Here is a 25,581-nt window from a genome sequence, read left to right as displayed (position 1 = left end):
AAGCTAGATTATGATCAGCCCCCTATAAGTTGTATTTAAATGCTTCACATCTTAGCAGCTTTCTTTGACAAAACAAATATAAATCTGATTATACAAAGCAGTTAAACACATAACTTTTTTTTTCTCATTTTCAACTTCCTGCCATCTGTTCTATCAAATGTTACCAGCAGATGTCCTCAGTCCTTCTTTTGAATGAAGACAATTTTCTTCTCACTTGTTTTCTCCTCACTTAGCTTTTGCATAATGTAATTATGCAGAGTTCAGTTTGTCAAATAATATGCATTTTATTTTTCATAAACATGCAGACTTTACATTCCCGTGACACCAGATTCAATTCATTCCATGGATGCTACAGTGCCACAAAAGGTTCTTGTTCTCTTACATTACAATTCAGTCAGCTGAAATGCATTGTATGGTGCAGCATTGTAGTGTCAATTATTCAGTACATAAAATGGAAACACAAAGTATCCTGATCCTAAAATCCTATATTTTAAAAAATATTTAAATTCTGTAGACTGTATACGCCAAAAGCGCTCATACACGGAATGACAAAGAACAGAACGAGTGACAAACAAGTCAGATCTTGAAAAACAGTGCAGCCATATTACAGTTACTTGGCTTATTTGGAAACCGTTCGTCAACAAATAGGTTACATGATCCTCAAAATCCAATAATCCAGATGCATAACCCTAAACAACACTTCAGCTTCCCTGGCTCCTCTCCCTCTGTGTCTCACTTCTTAATTGGGGGTCACCTCCCGCAGAAACTGGTCCCAGTCAGGATTATGGAGCGGCAGCTCTATCTGAAAGTGGTTCCAGAACCTGTAGGCCACAAAGACCAGTCATTGCTTAGGACATTTCTACTACAGTAGGTGGGGACCACAATAAATATGAGCTACAGTAGCTATTGGGTTTATTGTACTTTGTGACATGAAGTGAGCTTGAACTTAAAAACATCTGAAATAGTTAAAGTATTGAAGGTAGCTGACGTGTTGATCTGAGAAGCAGAACATAGCGTAGCTGATTGAAAGTGGCGAGTGGAGTTTCAGATACAGTTTAGCACTGAGAGCGGCTGAACCGATCAAAGTGTGATGCGTGATCAGAGTGTGAAGCCCCGGCTCTGACAGCAGAGGAGCTCTCAGCAACCAGTGAGGCCGATTAGTTAAAGCACAAGCCCAGAAAAATGAGTTAACGCCCGTTTACTTGTGGTGGTAGACGTCAGGGTTTCGGCTTATCCGGTTCTGGAAGCCGATGTACAGGTTGTCCCAGAGAGTGCCGTGCAGCACTGTGTATCTCATCACACCAACCCTGTTTTTGATCTGGAAGGAGAAAACATAACCATCACGGTGTCAAACTGTTACACTTTTGTTTTGTTTTTGCATTTTTATTTTCACGATTGCTTATTTGCCTGTTGTCCACGAGCAGCAGTTCAAGACTGACTGTACTATGCAATGTACTATGGTAATACTTCAGTCGTTGCAGCCACGCATACTCATGTGCACTTTCGCGTGCATCGTAGTAGGTTTGCTCATAAAGCCGACCACACCTGGTCGATAGCCAGGTAAGGGTTTTATGTCTTTAATGCGTTTATACCTTACAACTGATATCAGCCCATTATCAGAGACACCCTGAGCATTTCACATAGGTAAACAAGTTCACCACAACACATGAAAGTAGAAAATGGATCTTGTCTTATCTACTTATCTTGAACACACCAAACGTCATAAAGACATTATTGTAAAAATGTTCGTATGTTAAACTCAACCCATCAAACATTAACTATCTACAGATAAGAGAGAAACAATCATATTCCAGTCAACTTACATATTTTCTATATATATTTATGGTTGGAGCAAAAACCCCTTTTAATGGAAGTAACCTCAGACAAAACTTTAAAAATGATGGAGGTATTTTTAAAGTCAGGATTGTAAAAAGTTATTCAGTGAGAATTTGACGCATTGGTTTTGCGATGAATGATGGATTAAGGTAAAACGTCTGCATGTATTGCTGGATGAGTTTCTGCCTTTGATAAAATAATTTTGATCTAGATTAGTTATTGATGCCATGACTTTCTACACTATGAATTATTGGTTTACTAATGACTTTTTATATTATGAGGGGACTAGAGAGTTAATGGTAACTTGATGGTAAAGTTGGTCCTTTCTTTTAAGAAGAAGTGAAACTGTTGCAGAATTCTTGTTTGCAGGGAGTTTGGAGTTTTGTTTTATATCCGTTAAGTCAGATAGAAGTCAATATTTTTGAGAAACTGGTTATTACATTTTTGAGTTGGGTCTTTCCGTGATGAGTATTCCTTGTTTAATCCTTAATGGTGTTTCAATTCTGTTACTCTCAATTTCATTTATTAAATATTTACCAGATTTATTGCCATTTTAATATGGTTTTACATTTTCCGAGCTTTATTTTTTAGAGTCAGCTACAGAGACGCTGTCGCTGTAAATCAAATTCTCACAAGATAGTGGGAGACTGAAGATGGCAGCCCCCAGCTCCTAGATCACTGACACAAACGTATCCATTTCTCCCCCCCCCCCCCCCGTAATCTGACCTCTATTATTCATCAACATAGACTTCTTTGAAATATACATAGGTGACTGATTTGACAGAAAATAAAGTTATATGAAAGAGACGATCCTTAACCCACAGACATCATTTTCATTTGCTTTCCAGACCAACTTCCAGATTATACTAAGAAAGAAGTCACAAAATCACCATCTTGGACTGAAGAACGCAACAACCAACCATGTCCAATCACCACCAACACTAGAAATTCAAAGAACTAATATGATGGCAAAGTTGTATTACACATTATCCAGAGCCGTAAGCAGCTTGTACCAATCTGAACAGAAGCATAAGGAAACTAAGCCTGTCCATCCATCTATTATCTTAAGAAAGAAAAAGCTTCCACCCCACTTTATTTGCCTGGTGGCTCAGTGGGTGGAGCGTTAGGTTGGGATGCGGAAGTCACGATCAAATCCCAGCCGAGCAAAATTTGTTAATGCTTATGGTCATAACTCCGATCCATCTTTCTTTAACGTTTAAAAATGATTATATTTAAAATAAATATGAAATTATTCTGACTTGCATGCTTAGTTACCTCAGAGGAAAAATTACTTATACATAACTACAAGAATAAATAAATGAATGAATGCAATGAACGGATTAGACAAATAAATATATAAATACTAAAAATAATAAAAAAATAATAGATAATATATATAATAAATAAATGCCTAAGTAATCTAATGTATATCCAACCTCCAAGCCTCTCAGTTACCACCACTGTGACCCTATCGGCAACTAAATCTTTCGCCAGCTTCCGCTTCATAGTAGTCTGACTGTTGTCCTGCATCAGACAACCCCCCCACCCCCCACCCACCCCCACCCCCCATGGAAGCTACTGTGGAAATTTCACAATATCGTCTGACATAGTCCATAGTAATTATTCATTTATACTGGATGATTAATAAATCTCATATAAAATCTTAAAAAAGTATTCTTTTGAGATCTTTTACCTTTTCTAATCCTTTCCCTTCACTGTGCACTGGCTTCCTGTATTTAAAAGGATAGATTTTATAGCTCTGATAATGGTCTATAAAAGGCTTAATGGACTCCAAACCAAACACAACCCTGATTAATTTGTAAATTATAAAGGATTATAATAATGTAATTACACAGCACTTAAAGCCTACTTAGTGTCATCATGATTAGAGCCAAGCAATGTGAAGAAGCATTTAGAGTTTCTGCTCCCCAGTTGCGAAACACGCTGCCTGCGTACTTGAGGTGTGCTCAGATTGTCAGCTCAATTTTTGCTCGAATTCTAGGTTGTGAGGTTTGGGACTCACTTCCAAGTACGAGTGCTCTCTCTCAGGCCTCGTGGTAGGAAATGACAGATCCAGAAAGTCCACCAAGTAGTCATAACCTTCGACGAGTGGTTCAAAGTCATCGTCTGTCTCAATCATCTTGAAAAAGACATGTAGGGAGATTTTCGTTTAGTCAAACAAACAAACCCACTTTGAACATGTTAGCAGAGGAAACAAAGAATGTTTAGTCAGTAAGATTCAGTTTCAATATGAGCTTGAAAGCCAAGGGACGAAACTGCAACTTTGGAGAGAAAGCAGTCGGGGAGAACCACTCAAAGCTGTAAGGAAAGTAAGGAAATAATGAGAAAACATAGTAAAGTAATAGCTTTTAAAATCAATCTTAACCAACACCTTGAGATTTTGTCAATCTTAACCAACCGACTGCAGAAAGTCTGCTTTGATATGAAACAACAAAGCAGCTGCTTGTAGAAGTGACCTCTCCGCCTGGAATCTCAGGATGAAATAAATAATTATCTTTGTATATAAATAAATATGTAAAATTAAGGTATATTTATATTTTTGTCACCTTAGAATTTTTTAGCGGTTGCCACCACATATGAATTATTCCTATTATTCCTTTATGGCCATTTGTTGTTTAAAATGGTAGAACTCATAAAAGCACACATTTCTTAAGCCGAACAAAGACGAATCCATACATAGGTAGATCTAGATAAATAGGTAGATTGTCTTTTAGAAATTGAAATTGTCTTTTTGACTACTGTTCAGAATATTAACATGATCACGATCCTAATTGTTTTATGGAAAAATTATCTATTTGCCAAGTAATGTTAGACCACGTTAATATATTGCTGCAGTCAGGGAGGTTGATGCAAAAGAAGAGACCAAAGTGTCCACGATAGATGCTGTGAAAGAACGAAGAGGATCCTCTGTGTCTGTGGATATTTACCCGGACCACCAGATTGTAGTTTTGAAAGCCCGCCCAGGTGTAATAAAATGGGATCCAGTTTTGATGTCTAAATATCTCACTGTCGATGGCACTGTTCAGTTCCTCCACATACAAGTCGAAATCCCAGCTGTCCTTGTAGATTTTTGCACTGGCTGGGGGATTGATGATGGCTTCCCTCTGTTTGGCACTGCAGTAAAGAAAATATTCACAAAAATGTAGGATTAAACTTCAGATTTGTTCAATAACAATTTAGATCTTTAGCCATTTCTGCCATTCTGTTCACATTGTTAATTCAGTAATTAGATTGAACATCTTGTTAAGAAAGTGCAGTCATAAGAACTTTTTGAAATCAAGCTATTGGTTCTTGATTTCGGACAGACAAGTGCAGCAATATCTGCAGTATCAAGCAGTGTCTGGTATCCAGTATCATTCAATTCAATTCAACTTTATTTATACAGCGCCAATTCACAACAAAGTCATCTCAGGGCACTTTACAGAATAAAGTCAAGATTATAAAGATGTATAAAGAGAACCCAACAATTCACCCTGGAGCAAACCATAGGCAACAGTGGATGTGAATGATTTATACTGTGTTGTGATGAGGTGGTGTTGGTACACAGCAAATAGCCCCATTCAACTACTCTACTATAGTCCACATTATAGAAGAAACCACTCAAGTAAATAGAAACAACAGTCCATCATTAGTCAATATGACAAACAACTTCTCAAGACATTTTCCCCAAGTCCAGTCTCAACCAGCGTCAGACTTTGTGATCAGAGCTTCCATTGGTCTTGTGGTTCATCCGAATGTTCAGACTAGAGTTTTGTAGCACACAACACTGACTACAAGTGGGCAACGGGTGCAAGAGGAAAAGAAGTTGATGATAGTTACATGTTTCGTTCAACAAGATGTTAAACGTCTTCATCTTCTACAAAAGGCTTTCTTCTTATAGTGACTTGACAGTGACTATAGTGACATCAGTTGGATTGTTTGCAACATATTGTATATTAAAATGTTCATCTAGATGTGACAAGCTACAGAGTGTCCACATAAACGTATGCAGAGTAGGAAAATAAGGCCTTATTATAACAGTAAAGACATATTTCTAAATTGCTTGGAACATGCAGAGAAGACCACAACAACTGTTCTTCAAACAGCTGTTATAAAATATGTCAATATCTGTTCAATAACCAACAATTTATTGTTGTTGTTTATTGTTAATTTATTGATTTATATTATAAGAAGTCAGTCTCAGTGTAAATACAGTTTAAATACACAGTAAGTCACAGGTTTTAATCAAAAGCGGTTTTCTCTTACAACAGCTTGACAGCGACATAAAGATATCTAAAAGTTTGACGGTGATCATTTTGCTTTCAACACGGCAGGATGCACAATCCTCCCACAGCATTATCAACCAGATTATATATTAACCCACACGTTTTTGTGTTCCCACCAGAACACAAAAGACTAGTGTAAGATTATCAGTGGAACAGACCCACTTCCTCGTTCAACTCGGACATCGTGATCACTCCCTGCAGCTGTTACCTGAGCACAGTTCTCCTGTTTCAAGAGATACGAGACATTTTACATGTGCTCACTTTTAACCTTATCTCTACATCTAAATCAGTGGTTCTCAATCCTGCTTCTCAACCCCCCCACCCCCCGACCATCTAAGATGGTACTGTATCTTCCAGCTCCCGATTGATTGAACATACATATTCCTCGTACACCTATCAACCTCCTCCTGTCCACCACAACTTTACAATTATCAGGTGTGTGCACACAGTGTGTGAGGGGTTGTTAACCTTTTTTTGGGGTCTTTCAGAGCAAGGCCAAGGTCCAGCACAGCGCCTGGCTTGGGTGTCCATGTCTTGATGTCTGGCGCAACCTCATTGATGAGCCCATTGAGGTCGTCGGGGCTGTTTTTAAAATTTGTATCCTTAATGTATCTTTACACACACAGAGACAGAGAAGATAAACAACATGTCACATCTTGACCAAATATGAAATAGGACTAGACACATTAGAGGCATCAGGTGTGACAGTGACAATATAAATGGCATTAAAAACCACAAACTCTACCTGTCGGATGGATGAGCTTCCACAAAATAGCCAGCGAACGGGCAGTAGATTTTCGGCTGCAGCGATTTCACCAGTTGAGCTTTGTAATTCCGCAGCTTCTTCCTCTCCGTCTTGATAAAATCTGCCTTCCATGAGTCTGTACATAAGTTAAACGCCATCATTTTAATGCCAGCATTGTGCTTTACAACAAAATAAACTGAACCTTAAAATTTGTCATTTATGTGAATTTAAATACCTGCATTTCAGAAATCAAAAGAACTTCTATACTAAAAAAAGGGCTCCCTGACTTTAAAAGTGCTAGTTAATCAGAAAAATGTCATTAAAGAAGTAAAAGTACACATACGGTTCCTTGGGCTATCCAATTTAAATTATATATCTTATTTGAGATTTTTCTGATGCAATTTCTGTATAAAAAGTAGAATGTAAGTGCTGTATGAATATAAAGTAGAAAAGAATTAGTCATGTACAGTTGGTGAGTCAATGCAAAAGCATTTGACTATAAAATGCACATAATTGCACTTGATCAGGAAGAATTTATGCCGTTCAATGAGCCATTTTAAGGTCAGACCATATTATGGTTCAGTAGGTGACTTTTACTTCGCAGTAGGTTCAGTAGGTTCTCATCATGCTATGTGGTCTGAAGTTCGAAAATAGACTAAACTTGGGTTAAATTGTGGTCAGTTATAAAGAAACAAACATTATAAAAGTGGCTCTAAGGTGAAGTCCTAACCACTGAAGTGGGGCTTACCGCTGTATTTCCCTCCATAGAAGGTCATTGGAAATCCAGATGCCCCCCCAGCAAAGTCACCCATCATCAAGTCTACGTTCTGTGGTAGCCTGCCCCCGTTTGGCCTGGTACAGTCCACAGTGTTCAGGATCTTGTGACCTGTATTTGAAGTAGTTTTAGCACATTTTTGTTGTTTTAAATTGGCAGGTCTAATTGCTCTAGTTGATTAAAAATAATAATAATAATAATTAAGAAGCATGCACCTTTATATTCAACAATGATGCAGGTGTCCATTTCAGGATGTACACCATCCATGAGGATCATGAATCTCAGATGTTCATCAATCTGATGGTTAATGGATTTAATGACAAGCAACTTGATTACAGTTTTGTTATTTTTACATTTCTCTTCATTTATTTTATATGCACTGTTTTTGAAATGTTCTTTTTTTTTTTTAAATCATCATTTCAGTGATTTTTGCTACGTTGACTCACATTTTGCCAGACCCCAAACGGAACAACATTGATGTTAGTCAGCTTAACTTGACTTTGGTCTAAATACCTGTATCACGTGAACAATTTTTGTTAGTGACACACATCTAAAGACATAATCATGATGGATTACATTGAGCTCTGTGACTGTACTAACCAAAAGACTGGTCTCGACGTGTCGCCAACATAAATGGGGATATCTGGCCTCTTCTCTGACAAGATCTTGAGTGTGGGGTAACTGGAAACAGTGTAGAAAGAAACAATTTACCCTAATTTCAAGGCAGAATATGTTTTCAGTTTCTAAATTGTGAATGCAATGAATCTGACAGCTAAACAATTTAAATTAAAGCATGCAAAAAGATAAAGCACTGTGTTGCTGGTATCGCATACAAAATAAATTATACGGCCCCAGAAAAGTGGTCTGTGAAATGTAAATAATGTTGCAATAAATTGTAAATCATTTGAAAACGTATTTTCTTAATGTAAATGGCACAAAGAAAACATATTAAAAGCTGAAACTAAGAAAAAACAAATATTTGCTCGTTGTGAATTCGATGACATCAGTGTGTCTCAAAAGAACTTCAAAAAACATCTCAGCCACAAGCAATGAGATTTGGTTTAAAGAGAAACCCAGAGAACGTGAGTCTATCAGAAGAAAGGATGGAGCGAGGTTGATCAGCAACAAACCACTGTCAGTGAACAGAGTTTGTTGCTGCAATCACAAAATTAAAACTCTTCTGTGCAAAGAAACAACCACATCTAAACCAAATTCATTATCGAACTCAAGATTATTTAAACTGGACTCAGTGTTGGAGTGTAGGTTCCCTGTAGTATACCTGAGGTGGTCAGAGTGCATGTGACTAATGTAGATCAGATCCGCTGCACACAGTCTGTCCAGAGAGTCCGATGGGGGCTCGTGGAGGAGCCACCAGCCTCTGGCGAATGCAGGACCCTTCAACCACGGGTCGAACATGAACCGCCTTCGGCCGAGCTGCAGCTCCATGCAGGCGTGGGTGAGATACGTCACCTGATAAGGAAGTTCACAAGGTGGCAGGTTTCACAACACTACACGGCTCATTATTTTTTTGGTGTAAGATTAATGTAAATAAGTTGAAAATAGATGTGGCTGCTGTCCCAGCGATATTCAACCAGGATGATGTACAAAGCCATGAGCTTTGATCATGGAACTGTTCAGCAGAGACACTGAGTTCAATCAAACTTTGTACAATTTAGTCATGTTAGCAATAGTTGAACGCACATTGTGCTTTTTTTTAGTTTGTGTTCAAAAGTTTGCAGTAAAAGTCTCCACAAAAATAAATTAAATTAACTTTTTTTACATATTACATATACATTTATTTGGTGCATGTGCTGTTGTTTTTTAAGGTACACTGTGTAAATAACAGCATACGTACTTTAACCTCTCCTTCTTTGAGCTCCTCAGGCTCTCGGGCATCAGCCATCCAGGGGTCAGTGGGGCATAACTCAACAAGCTGAAGCCCACCATCATCACGAATCTCTACTTCTGTTGGGTGCCACAAAGCATACGTACATGCTTAATATGCAGGAGTGAGTTACTTTAATATTTATGTTTTAATTAACAATTGTAATTTCATTCTGTCACTGTCAGCTCCACTGTCCTTAAGGTTTAAAGTAAACACATTTGGTTTCCCAGGTGAACAAAACAAACACGCCCCGTCATGTATTCACATAGATCAACACAAAAGACGTTATGTCCCGTTTAAAGCTGACATGTGGCTGTTTGCAGACATCAGATCAGTCATATAAAGTGATTTACTTTGTTCTGAATGTTCTCCAGTGCAAAAACAGAAATAATTATTATTAATAGTAATTATTCTCTGTCACTGTCAGCTTACTTTCCTTAAGCTTTAAAGCAAACACATTTTGTTTGCCAGGTGTAAAGTACACTCATTTTTTTTGGTCAGGTGAACCTACACACCCTGTCCTAGTTTCCCGCTGTCACCAACATCATATATTTACACAGATGAGGCGTCCTGACCACATCCGACATTCAGGTAACAGTTTGCAAACATCAGAGCTGTCGCATTGAAGTTAAGTTAACTTAAATCTGTTTGAAAGCATAATCTTTATAAAAACAATAAGATGCGTTTTGTTTTCTTAATCATCATCCATCTTTACAGATTTGTTACACATGTTCCATTAGTTTTGAAGATATCAAAATTGGCTTTTTGATACACTATGTGGTGTGTTCTATGTTGTTTTACACATAAAGGTTCGAATACTATCAAATGAAAACTGAAAATCTGAACTTTTCTTGTATCTGCGGGGGTCATTCCCATATTTAGTAGCCCATTCGGACCTTTGTGTTCCTCTGCCCAGGGATCTGGGCCCTGCTTTTTTTTATGTGGATTAACATATTAGTCAGATGATCTTGGACCAGTTTGTTCTTCCATAGGCTTGTTGTCTCAGCAGCAGTTGCTCTGGATCGTGTTTATTCTCGGGTTCGGTCAGTAAAATCAAGATAACGTTGAACAGGGTGGGACCAGGAAGTTTATCTAGCTAAATGGTTTACTGTTAGATCAGTAGACAAGCACGTGGTGTGAGAAAGCATTTACATTTTATTTTCCTCCACTTTTTTTTTTTGCATTTTTCCCTTTTCTTTTTTTTTTTTTTTCTTTTATCAATTAAAGAAATGCACAGTCTGTTGTGTGACTTTATTTTGTTTTGCTCTAGATAAATGAGTTCCGGGTCACAGAACACAACAACTTCCCACAGAAAGATATGATTTTTGGAGCATAGTTCTGCTATAATTTTGTTTCCCTTTTTTAGGGCTGTCAATGTTTCGCCGTCATGTAAATTTCTAAATATGCCTCTAATTGCTTTGATGGTGATAATGTAGGTTATTTCATGATGACTACTTGAAAAATATTTAAAGTTGTCAGTACCATGTGTCCAGTCCTATGTTAACTAGAATATTAAAAGTTGAAAAATATCCTCTAATGGTAAATTAATTGTTTCTACTATTACTGAGGTTATAATGGGTGAGTCATACTGGAGTTTCTACTCCAGTATGACTCATATTATGTATCATAGTAGAAACATATATAATATTATATTATATTAAGAGGTGGTTCTAATGTTTTGAGCCCACTCATTGATTTTTAAATAGTATGGCCAAAACCATGTAAAAGTAGAATTTATGGCCTTAAATTTCTTGGTCTCCTCCTCCAAGTTTTGCAAAGGGAGGTCACACTAAATTCTGGTCTCTTTAGCCCATGCAAACAGTTTTGGTCTTTTTTCTTTTTTTTTTTAGTACTGTACCTGTATCACAGTGACCTGATCTAAATGATTGGTGGCAGATGTAGAATTTATTAGTAGAGTTTACCAAGCTCGTCCTGGAAGAAGCTGTCCGGTGGATTCACATATTTCATTGTTGACACATTTAGCTTCCAGGTGTGTTTAGTGCATTTAACAGTCCTGTGAGAGCAGAGCAGCCTGTCAGCTGGGATGTAAAAAAAAAATGACACAACAAAATCCCCAACAGTCTGAACAAGCTCACCTGTTGTCCAGGTCCTCGATGTCCTTGATGAATAATCCTCCTTGATGTTTGCACTGGTTCCTGCAAGCTCTAAAGCCGTCACTGCTCTTGTATATGATGTATGATTTATTGTTCTGTGGACTTTTCTTGAAGTTGATTCCGTGTTTGAGTAACCCGGTTGCTTCAGGATCCAGTGTTAGCACCACGTTGGGTGTTTGAGCGGTCATGTTATCTAGACACCAGATCAAAGTAAATTTAAAGTAGTACAACCAGGGGTTTTTGTTGTGTGTCAAGGAAACAATGCCTAGCAAAGGTTTTCTTGCAAGAGAGTCCAGTTCGGCTCGGCTATTGAAACGAACAGACTCCTAGAGAGACATCAAGTGGAGCAAAGTTAAGTCCGTTATCAGCTAAGTTGAGAAACAAGTACAATAAATGTTCAGTGTTCATCATGCAACGATCTCCGGAGTGGAGTAATTGTTGGACCATCAGATACGAGTAAGATAACGTCTGCAGGGGTAAAACTCAAAACATAGGTTTAAATTATTTTTAACTTCATTCTTTTCTTTCTTGAATCCCTCACCAAAGTAAGACCACCAATTTTATCATAACATCTTAACGCTTATATTTAGTCAAACCAATCATGCTTTTGCTGGATTACACAGGCCCCTTCAAAAGTATTGGAACAAGGAGACCGATTCATTTATGTCTGTACAATAAAGACGTATGGTTTTAAGATGAACAGATAAAAATGAGGTCAAAGTTCTAGCTTTCATTCCCTGACATTTACATCTTACTAAGCTAAATCATCACTGCCACCAAAATTCCGATATTTACAGGGTGGATTTAGAAGCAATTGGTATCACTTTGTAAAGATGTGTTTTTACTTTGACATGAAAGATTGTTTTGGATCATTTTTGTCAAGAAAGGCGAATTACATTGACCAGTTAGGGGGTTAAAAAATGATTTTGCTTTTAACGGGTTAATTTATAGGTTATTACTGTAACTTCATTAGACAGCAGTTCACATTTACAAATTGACAAGCGATTTGTTTGCTCACATCCTGGATATTAGGAGCTCAACCATACAATTGAAATAAAATATACAAAGTGAACGTCGGTTTAATTATCAGATTATTTTCAATGTGGGAAGAATCTCATGCTGAAGCTAATGTTTGAATTAGTTATTTATCTATTTTGTGGTTTGTTAAACTATGTTTATTTTCAGTGCAATTGCTGCATATAGATGTGATAATGTGACATAACATAAAAGTTATCACAGACATGATATTGCAGTAGGTTTTGCTTTGTAAAATTGTCCTTCAGGCTTTTATGTAATTATGATTCAACAGTTATTTAGACTAAAGATCATTGTGTTAAATAACCATTAAAATACATTCTATTATGTGTTACTGGTTATAAGTCTGTCATCATGGACTGAAAAAATATCAAAAAATGATTCAACAATTTAAATAGAGGATATCAGTCTGTTTATAAACAGAACCTGTACAACGATTTTTCCCCCCCCATTTGATAGTTAATAGCAACGATATTCATTTATTAATGTTCTTTCAATAAAAAGCACACGATGCGGATTGAATGCCTCTGCATTTTTTATCTCGTGCTGCTGCTTCAGTTTTTATTAATCAATCTGATAGTAACCTGAAACAGAAAGTCTCGTATTTCTGACCCCGTATGAATTACTTTGTGACTATTGCACTGGATTGAGTTTGGCTCAAGACTGATGACTAATGTATAAAGTAACCACTGAAATCCATTCTGTCGAAGGAGTTTATTGTCTAAGAGATGTCAGCAACAAATGACTGCTCACAGCCACTTTACGGCTGCGTAAATGAAGTCTTCACTTTATTTTTCCAACTGCGACAGGCACCACGTAACACCTACTAAACCTACTAGGTGTTAGGTCACCAACTAAACCATAATTATAGGCTTATAAGAGCTTATAATGTAGCATTGAATGGTGTGACTCCCTTTAAATAGGATGGTTTGTTTAAATATAATCAACCAATCACCTTACTGAAAAACAGGCTCCTGCTTAAATGCACCTTTAGACTGTGCTATTTAAAAAAACCTTTTTAAGGCTGTTAAAGGCTAAAAACAAGGTACAGCATCAGCTTTGATGTATGTATTGATGTATGTAGACTGATAAAAGCTACTTTGATACAATTCATTAAATTTCATTACCATGTGCCTCTAGTTGTGAACAATGAACCAAAGCTAATGAAGCTAGTTATCGTGTTCTTGCTGCAGTGGTTTTTCTGTGTATAGACAACAATCGGAGCTCCTGCTTGGTTGGTTAGTAGAGGAGCAGGCTTACGCAAGTCATAGCAACAGTCACACATTTCTAACTCGGTCAAAATTTTGTCTCAGGCCATCTTTAAACTGTCACACCTGCCGTCTATGAATCTTCCTCCATGCGACCGTAAGGCCACTGTTTCGCAGCCCAAACAGGACCGAGCCAGTGCTTTAACAGATTCAGTCACCATCCCTGCTCATCTTCTCCATTTGTTACGGTTTGTATAAGTACTTTTGAAAGGACCCAAGTAAGGAGACGGCAAGAGGAGGTATAAAGGAAAGGGTATATATTTATAAAGAAACAGGAAGGGTTAACAAGTAAAAATCCCTCCACGAGGAGGGTAATAACTTACAGGACAAACGAAAGGTAACAACAGACTTTAGACGAACAGAGTAAACGACTGACAGGACGGCTAATCAAACCAACGGGGTGCACACATACAAGACAGACACAAAGTAGGGTAAAACCAGGTACCAGACAAGACCTTAACTAATTCTAACACACAGGTAATGAAGATAAATGAATTGGGGACTAATGAAAAGAATAAAACATAAACAAACTAAACTAGAGGCAAAGGGAAATTAACGGGAGAAACAAACAGGAGGAGACCCAAACCACAGACCAAAGCCATGACAGAGTCCAGATGGGGATCAGGAAGAATGCAGGAGGAAGCCAGGATGTAGGCAGGATGCAAACAGAGTATCTACACACACATACATACCACAAACTGGCAGAGGACAATGGGGAGAGCAGGGTGTAAAAGGACAAGGGAACAAAACGAGAAAGTTATGTGTAAAGAATAAAACCCCAAAACAGGAACTAAAGCTAGACAACTAAATACAGGGACAGGACCGTAACACTGTGATGGAAAATCAAGTCGGATTAAATGATTGCATTTGACTCTTAGCATTTTACCTAGTTGTAATGGCAACTTGTACTCAGTGTACTTTTGAAGGATGTTTTAAATGCTTTACAAACTTTGTCTCATATACGTGTTTAGTTTTGAAGTGTTTGCAGAAGTGCTCCCAGTTCAGTTATTGTTTAACAGCAGACCATCCCACTTTGCAGTGACCCTGACTCCCTCCATATTCACAGCTGCTTATCAAAGTGCTGAAACGGGAAAAGGTTTCCATAAAAGGAGAAAAGGGGGCTGGGGTCAGTAGCCTGAGGGTGGAGAGTGTTCTGCCCACCAACAGAAGGTTTCTAAAACTAATGTTTGATGTATGAGGTTTATAAGTGCATAGGATGGAGAACTGAAACTCTGACGATGTTCTTCTCTCTTTCAAGATAATCAAACCCTAAAAGACGTCCTGGATGTTGAAGCTTCTTCACTGATTACACTTGTTGTTGGCAGGATCTGTGAGTGGTCACAGGAGGAGCCACAGTGAACAATGGTTTGCATGCACCCTGGAAAAGAAAACAAATTCCAGTCTCAACCTCCGCTGAAAGAATCAGTGTAGAGAAGGAGACCTGAGCACAGCAGCTCCTATGGTGACTGACTAAATATTACCCTCACGGGGACGTCTGCGTTGAAGGCCGTGCACGGACCCCGCGCAGTCCGATTGTTAGAAGTGTGGTGACGAAAGTCTTAAATGTTTGAAAATCTGGATTGAGGACTTGGGCTTTCCTCAAAGAGGTTGCTTTAAAAAAAAAAAAAAAAAAAGCTAACAAAATTAGAGGAAGACGAAAAAAGAAGTTAAATCAAGAAAAGAAACTGAAGGCCAAGAAGAGCGTCAGAAAAAAAAAAAAAAAACAGAAAAACAGATGTGTAACTAACATAATGTTAAATAAGTGAACCAAGAAAAACAAAGTAGAGTTTAGGGAGAGAAGACGACTGAGGGGAAACAAAACTCTCATGACAGCTGCACCACACAGAACAGATGCCCCACACAGATAACGCTTCAGCAGAAAACACACACCACCACCACCAGTTGCAAGGACGCCGTGAACGAGTGCAACAACAACCGGTCCCACAACAACAGCCACCACCCGACTCCACCGCGTTTCCGTCCTCATCTTCCTCCCTTACTGCATTCTCATCATCTGCCCCATTTGCGATCACCTCAGGAGGGGAAAGATGGAAGAGAAAGAAAAACCTGGTCAAAGTGTCAGGCCCAGACAGTCTGCAATACAGGATGATATTGTGGACGATGGAGAGACAGAGGGAGCTGCAGATGGACGCCACACATGTGGGCAAAGGGGACACTGTGCAAAGGACTGTCCCTCTGGGATTGAGGCGGACGGACCAAGGGAGCGTCCTGAGAAGTCGAAGTGACGGGTGGAGGAAAAGCTGGTGCCCCAGGGGCAGTTGCTGATGCCTGATCGAAAGGAGGGAGTTGATGTACACTGACACACACTGCAATGAAGACATGCTTACACACACACACACACACTGATTTGCAAACTGCAATGAAGAAATGCTTGCTCAGACCTGCACTGAGAGTTTCCCAGAAAAATGCAATGACAGCTGCTTGATAAAGCTCACGCATGCTGGAATAAATGTGGATTTGACTGAGCAACGTGTTTAAATGCTGAGGGACAGAGTCAATTTCCTGACTTGGAGGAATTAGGTCGGACTGAAGTCAACTGAAGCTGCAAAATGAGCAATGTACAGGTTGGTGTTTCTGGAAAAACCACAAAAAGAGTATTTGGCTCAGTCGTTGCCTTGTGCTGATGCTCAAGATCGATCTCTTAATGATGGTTTCATGTTCTCAAAATTACAGCCCATAGATTTGATTGGATAAATAATGAGTAAGTTGTGGATCTATCTGACGACCACATCCGACGTCATACAAGTGTTCAATAATTTAAATGTACAAACACACACCAACACAAACACATCACCTGTGTACACATTCTGGGACAGAGTCCGTTGTGGTTTTTCCTCCTCAGATTCACCGCACGTCTTAACAAAGGATGTGTTTTAGTCGACCAGTGTACTGTGGCTCATTCTGTCTACCATGGTGTTGTCCTCACTGTTGCTGTCTTCACGGCTTGGGGGCTCAGAGTGCAGTCACACCCACTTGCACTCGTGCTCTTAGTCACCGGGAGAATTTTAAGCGTGAGTGAATTAGTATTACTGCCCTGCGGTACAAACACACATCTGTCTGTCTTGTTTGTGTCAGGAAGTGATTTACATTGTACAGAACATGTTTCACACGGCCCCGATGTTCCTTATGAACAAAGAGGGGATTCAGTGAAGTTTTTTGGTCTGATCACTTATGTGCCGCCTGGCTGAATGAGTAACAAAACTGTTTCTATGACGTTCAAACGCTGCTCCCCATATTTTCATGAGCTAAATCAGAATAACACTGGTGGGGAATTTTAGCCTATTGTGTCAAAAAGTCTTCTTCTGTGCATGTTTGGTAGCAACTTGAGGTTGAATCAACTGGGATATTTTCAGCTTTTATTTGCGTTTTGCATTCTTGTGCCTGAGGAGGAAACACACACACTTTTATCTCATCAGAAACACATGGTGACAGAGGTGCAAGCCGAGATGAGAGGGGTTAAGATCAGATGAGCTAATGATTCTTTCCTGTGTGAATCATCTAACATTTTAACCTTTCCCACTCAAAGGGCATGAAGCTGTCCCTGTTGTAGAGTAGGTCACATAATAATACACCCTGACGTCACAGGGAGCCTTAATTTAACCTGTGATAACCTGTCGATGAAAAACATAAAGCTCTAAAACAAAAAGCCACTGATGGAATTAAATCGTGTTGTACTGGTTGTGTTGGTTTGGGCTGATCTAACTCTTTTGCTTCCTTATGCAGCTTTCTCTCTCTCTTAATCCAGCAGCAGAAACTCATCCCATTTCTACAGTGAGATGTCTGAGATACGATACCGTGTTACTTGATGTGCCTAATGTAACTGTTAATGGATGGAATGTTCTTAACTCAGTTCCAATGTTACTTTTTCCAGATGGTTCTGCATCGCACCGTCCCACCACCGGAGAGAACCAAGAAGATTTTGCTGTTGTTACATAATGTGATGTTTATCGTATTATTTAGCTTAAGATGCTGAATTTGTGGCTCATAGAAGAGGAACTGAAGACTTTTAGATCCACAATGTTTGAATTGTTCACGAATCTGATAACAATCTGATTTTTTTTAACATAATAATGTTGATTTATTACAGCAACAATGGTTTAACAAGGGGGTTTGTATCATATGCACAGAAATATTGTCCATCTTGCTTTATCTGTGTGACATTAATAAAGCCACAGGGAGCAAATCCTCCATCTGATAAACCCTTTGACTTTTAAATTGAGTTGATGGCCAATTGAGAGAAAAGATATTGTGTTGTTATGACTGACGTACTCAAAAAAACGAAGAAAGTCTCCATGGACTGAGGTTTCTCCGGTTGTTTTAATGAACATGGGGATTTTGGAAAAAATAATAAAAATGTCTGGGAAATCTCCAAATTTGGGGAAATGACATGTTGCAGTATTGTCAGACGTTGTCTTCTTCTATGTTTCCAATACATTAGCAGGTGTAGGACATTCTTTCTATTCCACCTGAAGGATTTCTAGGAGGTGGAACGGACCCTTCCAAATGATGCACACAGCCACAAAGCAGTGACAAAGAGGACGAGCGCAAGTGCCTGCACTCTGAATCCCCAAGCCGCGAACAAAGCAACAGTGAGAACAACACCATGGAAGACAGAATGAGACTCCTTGTGCCACAGTACACTGGTCGACTAAAACACATGCTTTGAAAGACGTGTGGTGAATCTGCGGAGGAAAAACCCCAACGGACTCTGTCCTAGAACTGGACAGGAAGGTGAACACGGGTGATGTTTGGAATCAAAGGTAAGAATCAAACATGACGTCTCCCACCTCTCCAGGGAGGAAGTGCAGTGTCCATAAAAGATAATTTGATGGAAAATTAAAAACCAAATAGCTGCAGGATTTGAGTCTTTGTGCCATTAATAAAAATGTTGATTGGATGAATTACATATATTACATTACACCTCTGATGCTGTAGAACACCTGGCGGAGCAGCCGGCAGAACAGGATGGACCTAGACCTGCTCCTTGCTGAGAAAGAAGGTGTTTGTGTGATGTTTGGAGACTCATGTTGCACTTTCATTCCTAATACTGCAACTGATGAAAGTGTCACCAGAGCCCTAGAGGCTCTTCGGTCCCTCAGGGAGGAATTTGCATGAAACTGTAAATACTGGTTGGATCGACTGGATCGACCGGATATTTGGTAAAGGGAAACCTGCTATATTGTCTTTGCTTACTTCTAAACTTGTGCATGCAATTTTTTACATTTTACATTTGTTGTTTTATCCCACGTGTAAAAAGTCTAATTATGCGAGTCACAGACTGCTATGACTCATCAGATGACTCTTATTGATATAACATCTGCAAAGAATTTAGTTCCTCTTTTATAACGTGATGTTGACCTGTGCACAGATTCCAGTGATGAAAATCACTATGTGTAAATTTGCTATATACTGTCCAATCTGTGCTTTACAAAAACAGTGCCCGAATTTCCAATACAACATTATGAGGATGCATATTGAATATTTATGAATTTGTGCATCTGATGACTTCAGTTGTGTGTAATCAAAAAGAGGGAATTGTGATGGAAAACAAAGTCTGATTAAATGATTGCATTTACATGTTTTGTCTCAAAGTGTTTGCAGAAGTGCTCCCAGTTCAGTTATTGTCTAACAGCAGACCATCCCACACTGCAGTGACTCCGAGTCCCTCCATGCTCACAGCTGCTTATCAAAGTGCTGAAACGGGAAAAGGTTTCCATAAAAGGAGAAAAGGGGGCTGGTGGCAGTAGCCTGAGGGTGGAGAGTGTTCTGCCCACCAACAGAAGGTTCTAAAACTAATGTTTGATGTATGAGGTTTATAAGTGCATAGGATGGTGAACTGAAACTCTGACGATGTTCTTCTCTCTTTCAAGATAATCAAACCCTAAAAGACGTCCTGGATGTTGAAGCTTCTTTACTGATTACACGTGAGGTGTCTAAGACCAGATATGGTCATTTTTGGCATGACATACACCATTGCCCCAGCTTGGTCTGAGAAACAGTCACAATGATTGGAGCCTGCACTCTGACTCGTATGCTTGTAACAGCTCAGCAATATAACAGAGAGTCGGGCCACAATACGCATTTAAAGTGGCCGGTAAAATCTTAACATCAGTTGTAAAACTGACTGTCTTTATGTAAGAGTTAGGCAGCTGTGTGTTAACGCCAGACTGTTAGAGGAAACACGAATGGTTAGTTCATTCAGCCCAGCTCTTGATGATCCCCCTACTTCACTCAACCAGATTCAGGATTTCTTCCTCACTTATAGAGAAACTCATGCTTGGTGTTCAGTTTATCTACTATACGGAATTTTGACGCCATTTGTGTTTTCACTCAGTCTTGTGTTTTCATTTCATGTTGGATTCTTTTCCCTCCTTGCGGCAATGTTTTTTGTTTTTAATTAGTTCTGTTAATTAGTTTGATGATGTTTGCTCACACATCCTTACACTGTTTTGTGGGGTTTTTTTTGGGGGTCAATTATTAATGTGGAGAACTGTTAAGAATAGTCTGGTACATGTTGTTCTCTGTGGAGACAATAGAAGTCTTAGACTGTATGAAGTCCTCCTGCACCAGCCCTGTTGGACCTTGTTGCTTTCTATGTTTTACACTGTAAGATATCTGCTGATGCTGGTGCCGGTAAATTGATCATTTTCTTTCCCCTGTTTCACCTTGCAGCTGCAGACTCATCCAGAAAGACTCAGGGCTATATATTTGTTCATTCCCTTGATTTTCCAGGCGCCTTTTTTCTTTTCCAGTTGCTGGGAAATGTCTGGAGAATAAGGTCAAGACATAGTTGTGTCTTGATTAACCAGTCACATGATACAAGTGTGGTCAACATGTCTAAAATTACGTCTTAATGTATTAAAGGCAGTATATTGTTCCTCATTCTACTTGAATATTTTATCAACACATGGGTGTGTCTCTCTGGTATCTGTTTTCTTTTGCCTGTCTGAATTCTGTGTAGCGGCTACAATATGGCTGCACTATTTCCCTTCATTTGTGCATAAGACGTTGGGGGGGAAAGGAGCACGATGCTTCTGCTTATTGTGTCAAAGTGATAAAGTTTGGTTACGACACAGAAAATGACCACAAAAGAGAGAAAGCTACAATAAAAAACAGAGGAAGGAAAGAAAAGACAAAATGACAATAAGAGACACCATGATCACCACAAAATACCCAGAAATGACAAAAAGACTAAAGTGCACCCCAAATTCCCATTAAGTGACCCCCACACATCATTAGTGGCTGCTCGGTTTCTCTTTCAGTCTTGGAGGCTGTGCCACAGTCATCTAAGTAATAATTTAAGTGATTTATAGCGAGGCACAACAATCTATACCTTTGGACATTTTGACAGTGTCCATTAGCTGGAGGACCTACATCTTTCCCTTATTACTTATCTGTTTTTTTTTTTTGTTTCCTTTTTAGACTAATTCATCTACTTACTTACACAACAGTGCGGTATATTTGTTTGTACTGATGTGTGTACATAAGGTTTTTTTTTTTTTTGCTTGAAACTGCTGTCTCATTCAAGCCACACATCTACCAGCTTTACTCATTCAGCAAAATGCTGGGAGGTTTTATTATCAGCAGCAAGCATCTGAAATAGGGTGGACTCGCTATCTTCTTTCACACAGTGACATGACTATAAAGCTGCGACACAAACTGATATCCTGCAAAGTGAATGGAGAGTCTAACTCCACCCTATAGGTAGCAAAACCTGTTAGTAACCCAGTTAATCATCGTTGCATGTAAGCAACGTAAGCAGGCCGGGACGTGCATGAATGCAAGTCATCAAATTTCAACTTGCTTTATAAGCATTTAGTTAAGGGTGTAAATGTACGTGAATTCTTTTAAACTTATGCTTTTGGTACTTCACTATATTAAAACATTTCTCTAATTGTAGCTGAAAAACTAGAGTTTTTTTTTTTTTATCATTAAGAGTTCAGATGGTGTAAGTTGAGGGGAGCTCTGGAAAAGCAGGTTGACCATGATTACAAACTTCATAGTGTGAGCAACAAGATAACATAATCTGAACTGAGAGGTCCTGCAAGTGGTGTCATCTGGAGGCATTTTTCAGCCAAAGGTAGAGAGATATTTAGCTATAACGAAGTCAATGGGAGCTATTATGGCATTTAATTACATGCACTACCCAAACTGGAACCATTAAGAAGCAAGCTCAAAATCAGTGGAGGCGTCCTTTAACGCACACAAACATAAAATGGTCTAGATATATAGTAAAAGTGTAGTAAAGCACCAGTGTAATCGATATTGAGAAGTAAGAATGATGCAAAGTGTTGCAGATTCATATACAATGAATGCACCAAAAAGCTCTGCATAATAACTCAAATGATATGGTTCGAACATTCTTTGCAGCTAAACCTAACAAGATGTTTAATGTGATTGTCTTTTAATCGTGTTTGTAATTTCTTTAATTTTCAGTTTAGAGCTATAATTTAAGAGTCATTATAAATGTAATGTCGTTTCTTTGTAATGCAATTTGCAGAAGAGCTCAACTTACATTTACAGGAAAATGTGCTACTGGACTCTTATCATCGTTTTAAGCTCATCACTTTATCAAGAGCAACAGTTTTGTAGTAGTTGGACACTATTATTTGCTAAATACTGACAAACTCGTTCTATCCCAGTGAGATGAAGTACAACAATGCAGGAAACGTGTCCACAAATCGAAACCAAATATTTTGATGCCATTATTCCTGTTTTATTACCTTTTTTTAGGCTAAAAAACAAAAGACAAACAAACAACACTTATGTTACACGTGTGGTAAAATGTAATTATTATGTTTAGTAGCAACATATTTACAACTCACGTTTTACGCTACATGTCAAAAAAATTCTTATTTTGCTCACAGCACTGCTTGGAATTAAGTTTCTCAGGAATCGTAATCGCGTTTGCAGTTTGCAGTTGACAAGGTCGGTAATAAAAAGTTTGAAAAGTTTAATCTACGCGACTTTGTTCACATGGACAAGCAAAGGGAAAAGACGCAGACGTGGGGATGGTTCGGACAGGCGCGCTGCGCAAAGCTCTTCCGTTCAGGACAGTTTCACCATTTTCAGATAATCATAAGAAAAATAATGATAAGGATATTATGGCCGGCTGCCAGGAATTAATAAACATATTGAAGCTATACAGAAGTACGCGTTTCTCAGCACTTCGTGTTTTTTGAACAGTCGCGTTTGTTGCGCATTGTAACTTCATGTGAGCTGAAAGTGAGGAGCAGAATAGCTGTAAATCCAACCATTATTTCGTATGATTTTCATTATCATCGTTGCTGTCACTCTGATCACTATCATTTAGATTCACTGACGAAATTTGATTTCTTCATTTATTATTATTATTATTTATTTTTTATTTTTTGTATTTCAAAAGTAAGGATAACCGCATAAAATTGGACTCACCTCCAAATGAAAGATCCTGCTTTTCTCCCAAATGACCGCGGCCGGAGTCGGGTAGGTCTGGTTTTAGTTCATGACAATTGTGCAAGCTAGGGGGCCTGGGGTCACTTCTGCTGTATCTGTATCAGAGAACAATTAGACAAATATGAAAGTGACGTGCTTCATCTAATACTTCCCTCCTCTGAGAGAAAGAGAGAGAGAAAGTAATGAAGCACCTTTTCATTGCTATTTATTTTAAAGGGTTTTAATTCCATTCATTTTCTCACGTTTGCTCATAACCTTGCGATAAATTGAGTACTTGTCATGACCTTGTTCTTTAGTTTCATTTCCTGTGATAACCACAGTGCCCCTACAGTTGATCTTCATGGGTGTGTGCGCCCTACAAAAATTCTTTCATTGCCTAGTTGGCCATGTCTTTGTTTCTCTGTATTTGAATGCACTTTCTGAAACAATAGGATTGTTGCGTGTTTGTTAATGGAAGATGAACACAATACTGCATATTATAAATAACTGTGTGGGGTAATAATCCCTGTAAAAAGCTACATGTCTATACAAAAAGGAAGTGAATTGTTTTATAAAGCATTGAATTATTCCTTGTTTTTTGGTTTAAGGCACTGAACAGTAGGTCATAACCCTGAAATACATTTAGCCTGTTTACTCTCTGTTCATTTTAATATTTGACCTCTGGTTTGCAGAATGTTAACGTTGATGTCTCACTGTTAAAAATGAAACCCCAACAGAAATCTTTCCATGTTCGTCAAAAGAAGGTTGAACTCTTGGAAACAACAGGAAGTGAAGACAGCTGGCAGATAAGACCTGGCAGATATTTTTTAATATGTCTAATCCTTATATTTAAGATCCGTAAATAAAAATTCCTAAACAACAATTGCACACACAGCAATTCTACGTGTTCTACAATGTACAAAAACAGGTCAAAATTGGATTTGTCTTGATGAGATGTGGGGTAGACTCTCTAAAAGCAGAGCACAGATGGGACAACCATAGGCACTCACACTTACACCAGTCTAACATGCATGTCTTTGGACTGTGGGAGGAAACCGGAGCACCCGGAGGAACCCTATGCAAGCTCAGGGAGAACGTGTGAACTCCACACAGAAAGGTGGCAGGTGGATTTGACCTGGGGAGCTTCTAGCTGCGAGGCAGCAATGCTCCACAGAGCTGCTTGCGTGAATAAATGTATTCAAAGTTGTTCCTTTCAATGACGTGCTCTTTATTATTTAATGCAACCCAGGCAACACTGATTTAATTCAGAAAAGCCTCCCTTCCCGAGAAGCCATTAAGCAAACGTCTAACAGCATATTGTGTATGATGTAACAGAAGGAGGCATTTATGGGATATAATCAAGTCCACTCAACTACAGCAATTATCATTAGGGAACATCAACAGAACCAGCTGAATCATCAGTGGCCGAGCTGTCTCCAGTAAAGAAGCTCCAAGTGTACAAAGCTCAATTTAGCCCCAATAGAGTACACACACATTTGGGTGCAAATGCTTTCATCCTCGTATTTTAAAACAAAGATTTTTTCGTTAACGTAATATGAAAACCTTCTTAGCACCAATGTTCTTTCATTGGATATTAATTACTTCATTTTAATTTTAATGAACTTATCGATAGGGATGCAAACCTTTACCTTAATATAATTCTCCAAATTTTTCTGTAACTTTACTTTAAATATAATATAAAAACAAAAACACTTTTAATCTTTTTACCATTTTAAAATAAGGGGATGCAAACTTTTGCACCCAACCGTAATTATAACATCTTCCTATAACTTACAGCTTGCCTATAACAACAAAATACATCACATCAGTATTAATAATCTGATAGGGTCATCTATAATAGTTTATTAGTCACATTGACAAAAGTTTTTGTCTTTGGATACTTTATTTTTTTGACACTTTACATAGTTTTCCTGGTAATAACTTTTCCTTGGAATTGAATCGTTATACTTTTCTGAATAGTTTGTCGCTGGCTACACGTTTTCTTATGTTTTCCCGAGATCATTTCATTTCATTCAAACATTTTCACCACTGCCTGGTTCTTCTTGTTTTTAAGAGTTCGTAATTTTTAATTTTTGTCAGTTGCACTATGCGAGCACAGCTGCATGCTGTAATAATTCCTCGTGTCCATAAAAGTCCTTTCCCAAAGCCTGATGAATGGTGATGAGGGATAAAATCCTCAGT

At 38.5% G+C, this 25,581-nt stretch overlaps 1 protein-coding gene and 1 long non-coding RNA gene across 7 annotated transcripts; one reads left to right on the top strand and one right to left on the bottom strand.

Moving 5' to 3' along the window:
* Nucleotides 1–264: 264 nt before the first annotated feature.
* Nucleotides 265–23,676, bottom strand: cmah (cytidine monophospho-N-acetylneuraminic acid hydroxylase). 3 transcript variants are annotated; one of them, XM_067489435.1, is made up of 15 exons: nt 23,380–23,676; nt 11,624–11,834; nt 11,450–11,541; nt 9,498–9,607; nt 8,922–9,112; nt 8,243–8,323; nt 8,089–8,155; nt 7,858–7,939; nt 7,616–7,753; nt 6,868–7,003; nt 6,591–6,734; nt 4,785–4,971; nt 3,860–3,976; nt 1,203–1,318; nt 265–821 (listed from the first exon to the last, which is right to left on the bottom strand). In XM_067489435.1, exons 2-15 carry the CDS (start codon nt 11,827–11,829, stop codon nt 740–742), a joined length of 1,749 nt encoding a protein of 582 aa, XP_067345536.1. In that variant the 5' UTR covers nt 11,830–11,834; nt 23,380–23,676; the 3' UTR covers nt 265–739. The 3 variants fall into 3 exon arrangements, with proteins under 3 accessions (XP_067345536.1, XP_067345537.1, XP_067345538.1); XM_067489436.1 differs by lacking the exon at nt 23,380–23,676 and having other exon boundaries at nt 11,624–12,918; XM_067489437.1 differs by lacking the exons at nt 11,450–11,541; nt 11,624–11,834 and having other exon boundaries at nt 23,380–23,673.
* LOC137106350 (uncharacterized) lies at nt 15,168–21,325 on the top strand. 4 transcript variants are annotated; one of them, XR_010911923.1, is made up of 3 exons: nt 15,168–18,725; nt 18,901–19,889; nt 20,638–21,325. It is a non-coding gene; the product is annotated as an uncharacterized lncRNA (long non-coding RNA). The 4 variants fall into 4 exon arrangements; XR_010911922.1 differs by having other exon boundaries at nt 18,901–19,124; nt 19,618–21,324; XR_010911920.1 differs by having other exon boundaries at nt 18,901–19,124; nt 19,558–21,324.
* Nucleotides 23,677–25,581: the final 1,905 nt, after the last annotated feature.

Source organism: Channa argus, chromosome 21 (assembly GCF_033026475.1).
Source record: "Channa argus isolate prfri chromosome 21, Channa argus male v1.0, whole genome shotgun sequence".
NCBI classification, from domain to species: domain Eukaryota; kingdom Metazoa; phylum Chordata; class Actinopteri; order Anabantiformes; family Channidae; genus Channa; species Channa argus.
Note: the sequence above shows the minus strand (reverse complement) of the source record. Positions and strands in the feature narration are given on the sequence as shown.

What these genes read in the sequence shown, in the direction of transcription:
- cmah (XM_067489435.1), bottom strand. Translation starts at nt 11,829, where the DNA reads ATGACCGCTCAAACACCCAACGTGGTGCTAACACTGGATCCTGAAGCA. An exon ending in TCAAAGAAGGAGAGGTTAAA is followed by an intron (nt 9,113 to 9,497) that starts GTACGTATGCTG and finishes CTTCCTTATCAG; the next exon opens with GTGACGTATCTCACCCACGC. An exon ending in CCTGACGTCTACCACCACAA is followed by an intron (nt 822 to 1,202) that starts GTAAACGGGCGT and finishes TGTGGCCTACAG; the next exon opens with GTTCTGGAACCACTTTCAGA.